The sequence below is a fragment of the Manis pentadactyla genome, chromosome 18 (assembly GCF_030020395.1).
Source record: "Manis pentadactyla isolate mManPen7 chromosome 18, mManPen7.hap1, whole genome shotgun sequence".
Classification (NCBI taxonomy): Eukaryota; Metazoa; Chordata; class Mammalia; order Pholidota; family Manidae; genus Manis; species Manis pentadactyla.
The window spans coordinates 12991750-12997749 of NC_080036.1; the positions used below are offsets into that span (position 1 = coordinate 12991750).

The following is a 6000-nucleotide window of genomic DNA, read 5'->3' on the forward strand; positions in this document are numbered from 1 at the left end:
TATGTAATCTTTAGCATTAATATTTGACAATATTAATTGGAGTCGTAGCATTTTAAATAGTAGCTAGTAAATGAAAATTCATAAGTCTGGCAAACCTGGGCAAAGGCCCTCATGGGGATTTCGGATCACTCACACACACACACACACACACAATAGCCTGGAGGATAGCACGCTCCACACCACACCTGCTTGTTATCTGTACTAACAAGTCCCAAATGCATGACCTCTTAGTTCTACTGTTTTGTGACTAAAGCTTCTAAAAAGTTGAACTTGCAATCCAAAATCTGTAATACCAAAAATCATTCATGCATAATTGTGTTTTACATTACAACAAAATGTGTTGCTTCATATTATTTATTTTAGTCACCTTGCCTTCTAGACATGCTTTCATAACTGCACAATTTGTGTAAATCAACACTTAGAATGGCCAAAAGATGTTATGTGTACAAGTGAATAAATGGTATGAATAAAGGAGAAATATTATGGAAACTACTGGCAGTTTAGAACTTTACATTTGCATCACTTCAAAATGATTTCTCATGCATTATCTCATTCCCAGCCTAGATACAAGCTCATGAAGTAAATTAATAATCACCGTATGTCAAAGTATGCATTTAGGAATAATTTAGGTAGTTTCACATAACAAATTTATCTATGTACCTACGTGAAGTTTATATACACAGTTATACATCATAGATGATACGTCCAAATGTCTTTGGAATCTGTCCACTTCGCCACAGTCCAATGACCATTCTAGTTTCAACCTCTCCAAATCCTGCCTACACTTCCCCTCCTCTAATCTGTCTCACACACGTACTGCCCTCAGAGGTCTCCATCTAAATACAGATCTGGTTGCACCCCTCCTCTCCTTAAAAATCCACCACACCTTCCCACTTCCCACCTAGTGCTTCACCAAAAGGCCTGCTGAATAGCTACAACAGATCTAGCAAGTAAAGCAATCTCTTGGAAAATGCCTACTTTATTTTAAAATATAAGCACATTTTTTTCATTCTAATCTATATTTGTTGGATTTAATACAAATAGCATGGTTGGGACTGTTTACTGCCCAGGAAAATATGCTAGGGCATGCTGATCTTACAGCTTCACAAAACCTCTGGCACACTGCCTCCTCATGCCCTCAGAGATACCCGGGCTAGGTCCTAGAGCAAAATCTAAACTGCAGAAGCACTCAGGACACCTCACACCTCACACTCTATGCCTCTCCTGTTTTAGCACCTTGTACCTCCTACCAAAAAATGATCCCATCATTCATCTTGTAAGGTGTACTTCTAGAACGTAATTCTTACAAAAGGGTCTGTCAACAAAATGTAGTAGTTTGGTCAATATTACTACATCCCTCCTTTTAGAAATTATCAATGAACATTAAGTACATTCAATTTTCTGAGAAGTCTTGCAGCAAAACCTGCCAAGATCAACTGGGAACCAGTGTTTCTTAGAACACACCTTGCTGTAGATGTGCTGTCCTCTCAGACTTTCCTTCCCTGTTTGCATGACCTGGAAAGCCATTCCTACTTCTTGTAACTGGCAAACTCCTACTTACTTTTATAAATCTAACTATCTCTTCTTTGAAATCATTCCCAGACATGCTAGCTGGAAATAAATGTTTTCTCTGATGTGTATTTGTGGCATGTTGTACAGAGACTTATGTTAAATTTCACACATGGTAATCTTGGATTTCTATGTCAGTGTCCCTAGCCAGACTGTGAGTTTTAAAAGTAGAAGCCATCCCTTATTCATTTATGAATTCCCAGAATCTAGCAGAGTTCACAAGATGAGTTCTGTAAATATGTGTGGAGTAAACTGAAGAAAGAAAAATGATCTTCTATGAAAACAAAGTATGCAGCATCTTATGCCATCTCCCCATCACTCCAGTCAGGAAATCTCTGCTAGCAAAAAAGGGGACAATAAAAAGATTTTAGGGGAAATGGTTTCTAGAACAGCCAAGTTTAAATGGGCAGACAACAACTGGAATTCAATTTGTAAAGAGAATACACTCCTCAACACTGTCACATGAATCCCTATGAATGCCACTGCGTCCCTGTCCAGGGTCCTGAGATTCCAGCTGGAAAGTCCTGGCTCTGCTTCAAAGGCAGAGCCAAGTCCAACTGGAATACAAATGTTTGCATATTTCATTATTTCTGATACAGAGACTTCCTTTTTACCCAGGATCTCAGGACAGTCACATTCAATCAACTACAGTTCAGCAAGTTTAAATTAAGATGTTCTGCAAAAGAAGCTACTAAGGAGGGGAGAGATGCAAAGGACTTGCAAGTCAGATTGGATTCTCCTCACAGCCCTGCCTTTAAGGGGCAAACCTGGGCAAATGACCACACCTTTCCAGGTATCGAAATTGCGACCTTTGATTTGAGTAGTGACATAATTAAGATGGAACAAACTTCAGTGAATCATCAGTGTGTGGCAAGCACTTTCTCTTATTTAACCCTCTTGAAACCCTGTGAAGTGGGTATTATTATTCTCATTTTACACACGAGGAAACAAGGCTCAGAAAGGTAAAGTAATTTGCTGACACCCACACCATGAGCTCCCGGCACTGCCTGCCTGGGAAGTTCAATGCGTTCCTGGCCGGCTGGCCAAGGTGAGCCCAAGGCTTTCTCCTCTCCCACCCTCCCATGACCCCTGGCTGCTGACAACTATCTTCACATGTTTCTTTAATACCACAATGTTGATGATGCACAGAGCTCATGATTTTTTTAAAATTTTTTCAGTTTCCTAGCTTGATAAAAGCTTCTGTTTTATTTATTTATTTTTTTCTCTGATGATATAACCCTACCTTAATCATAAATGTCTCCTAAGATCTCCCCCCTCATTATAACCTGATCCTTTAAGGGTCTCTTAAAGAGGCAGACTCACCCAAGAAGAAGTTAGAAAGTTCTCAGTAAGTGGTCTCCTCTCCAAAAGAGACTACCATAGCCTCAGGTGGGCTCCACTTGCTCACTGCTCCCACTCCCCGTGGAGCAGACACCTGACCTTCATGTTCCAGGCAGCCAGCATAAGGACCTGTGCAGCACACACGTGGTGAGGCAGTCTGGCTACATCCAAGCCTGAGCAAACGGGGTGGCAGTACGTTTCCCTTTCTTCCACTCTCGGGAACCACTTGTGGAATGTGTTAGCTCAGCTGCCTGGCCCTCTGTCATGGGATAGAGGATTGTTTTGTCCGGATGAAAATAACCATAGTCATGCGTTTAGCTTTGTGGTCTTTCAAAGTTGCCTCCACATTCTTTCGTTCATCACAATGACCAAAGAAGTACTATTCTGTCCATTTTATTAACAGAAAAGCATAGACTCAGGATGCTTAAGAATTTACCTAAGACCAACCAACCAGAAACTGGCAGAGCCAGAACCCAGCAAGGCTCCCAAGCCCCAATCCTGAGCCCCATGAAGCAACATTCCCTGTTACTCTACAAAGCACTTTCCCCCAAAGCACCCCAGGACCTTGCGTCCCTCCAAAGCCTCTGCACCTCCAGGTCCCTGACCTGGCTTAGATCGACACTGGAGTTTCTTTTTCAGCTTATCTTCCTCTAACCCCAAATCTCCATCCTTCCTCCATCTCTGTAGCTGGAACTCTGTAAACAGTGATTTTTACTCTTTTGTAACCTGTGTGACAGCACTTGCCTTCCTTTACAGCTCTCCTCCCAGGAGGACTGGTCCATGGCATCACACACACACATTGAATATTCTAAAGCATAGCTCCGCATGCGGGAGGAAGTACACATTTAACACAGGTGTAGAGCAGGAAAGGCAGCCGTTCATCACAGCAACTTTACCTAGGTTAAGTGATGTGACATCAATCAGTGTGGAAGTGTGGGTACTCTGCATTTGTAGGATTATGAAATATCATCTGCCTTCTTATACCAGTATTTGCACCCCTCTGGTGGGTGGCTCTTAGCAACTTTCTCCATGGAGCTGTGGGTAGTCTCAGTCCTTTCTCCTCCCGTATTGTTCCCTCTCCCTGAACACCGTTTTACCCTGTGTGCCCCGCTACTCCACACAACCCCAAAACCAAACCTAATACCTTGTCCAGACATTGAAACTCGTTTATAATGAATTAAACACTTTTGTAAAATACTTGCATTGAAGGATTTGTCAATGAAATTGAATATTCAAAGCAGTCTAGAAGAATTAAAGAATGAACTTCCATGTATATTACACAGATTTGCCAGCTGACGTGAGCACTAATGAGTCTGCAGGGCAAGAAGCCAGTGGGGCTGGGAGCGCCCGCCTCAAGGAACAGACAAGAGTTTCTGGGTTTGGAGGCTTGCTCATCGCGGAAGCAACACTACCAGCACCCTCACCATAAGGCGAAAAGTGCTCATTATTGGAATTGGGTGGGAGTTGGGGGTGGTGTCTAAATGCTCACAGCTGGTCTTCTGCCTAGACAGATTAGCCAGCTGCAAGCCCAGGGCCAGGCCCCAACCCAAAGAAGCTACATACCACAGGCAGCAGAAAAGTCTAGAAATGGCTAAACTGACACTGACGGGGGACCGCACGCCAACACTTATACCATAAAGGGAGCTAAGATGTGAACATTCAGACTCTGTTCTTGCCGATTCCCTGCTTGGGATAGGGACACTTTGACCTGAGTTTCTAAGCTGAAGGAAAGGCAGCAGTGAAGTACCCACGCACAGGTGGCCAGGGCTGTGCCACAGGCTTTACCGCGATCCACCTCGGCGGGCGGGGAAACTGAGGCGGTCATAGCGCCGGCCCGCAGCTTCTGGAACCAGCTAGTGCCCCCGCCAAGGTACACCGCTTGTCCCCCCAGCGCTCCTACGACCCCTGGAGCCCGCCGCGGAGAGAGGGCAGCCCTGCGGCCGGGGCCGGCGCTCACCACGTCCATGATCTGCAGGAGGCTCAAGGAGAAGTAGACGGTGAGCGGCTGCGAGTCGTTGGCCACGGGCCTCTCTAACGGGTTGTAGTTCTTCACCAGCTCCTTGTAGAGCTTCCTCTGGAACTCGCCTTGCAGGGACACTTAAGAGAGGAGAGCCAGACGCCTGCTCACGGAAGGCCGGCAGAGACGCGCCCCACGCCTCCTGCCCGCGACCCCTGCCGCCCAAACGCAGCTGCCCAGAGAGCGGCGCTCGCCCTCCCCGGCAGCCCCGGGCAGCGCCCTTTGCCCCCTCGCCCGCGCGAGCCCCCAAACCTGGCCCCGGCGAGGGCGCCCCAAGCCGCCCAGGGTGCCCCAGGATCCCGCGGAGGGGCAGTGGAAGGCTGGGGAACCCGGCGGCTTTACCGTGCAGGAGCGACGCGGCCAGCGCCAGCCACACCGAGCGGCTCATACTGGGACCCGGAGCGGGCGCGCGCCACGCGTTTCTGCCGCCGACCCGGGCCTGCGCCTGCGGCCGCTGAGCCGCCTCTCCCGGCTCCGCCGGCGCGCCTTTAAAGAGCCGCGCGCGCCCCCGCCCCGCCGCCTCCGCGCGCCCCTCCACGTGACGGGCCCCGCCGCCCAGCCGCGGCGAGGGCAGCTCGCGGCCGCCGGGGGAGCTGCAGCTCGCGGGTGGGAACTGGGGGCGCACCCCTCCGCCCCACGCCGCGGGCTTCCCCGGGCCGGCCGCTGCCACGCCCTCTGTCCTTTGTCCCCGCCCCGCTGCTGCCCGCTCTCAGACAAGCTTCGCCGGGACGGTTCTGGGGGGCAGTCCCCTGGGTCCCCCACCCCAACGCCGGCAGCCCGGCAACAGCAACCGGGAACGAGGCTCCCACAGGTTGGGAAGTATCTCCAACCAGACGAAACAGACCTGAGAGGAAACCCCCTCCTGCCTCCCGTCAGATCCGGGTGTGTGCTTGGCAACCATTTGCTGGGCATCACCAGCCCGATTCGAAACAAGGTTCTGGAAGTGGCGAGAGGAGAAGCAGAGTCTCCGCCAGGGAGGCATCTTACAGGAAAGGAGGCGCTGCAAAAGTGATGGGATTCCCGGTGGATCCTCTTTATGCCTCATTCTCTTTTAAAAGGTGATTCAAAAGTTT

The 6000-nt window shown here is 48.8% G+C and overlaps 1 protein-coding gene across 1 annotated transcript in view; it reads right to left on the reverse strand.

The window, feature by feature from the left end:
- The window catches only part of CHRNA7 (cholinergic receptor nicotinic alpha 7 subunit), a 102528-nt gene extending 97096 nt beyond the window's left edge, over positions 1 to 5432 (reverse strand). Inside the window, exons 1-2 of the mRNA XM_036878730.2 lie at positions 5270 to 5432; positions 4868 to 5007 (exon numbers count right to left, since the gene is read on the reverse strand). Of these exons, the coding sequence (XP_036734625.1) occupies positions 4868 to 5007; positions 5270 to 5315 (186 nt within the window). The 5' untranslated portion in view covers positions 5316 to 5432. The remainder of the gene's footprint in view (positions 1 to 4867; positions 5008 to 5269) is intronic.
- Positions 5433 to 6000: the final 568 nt, after the last annotated feature.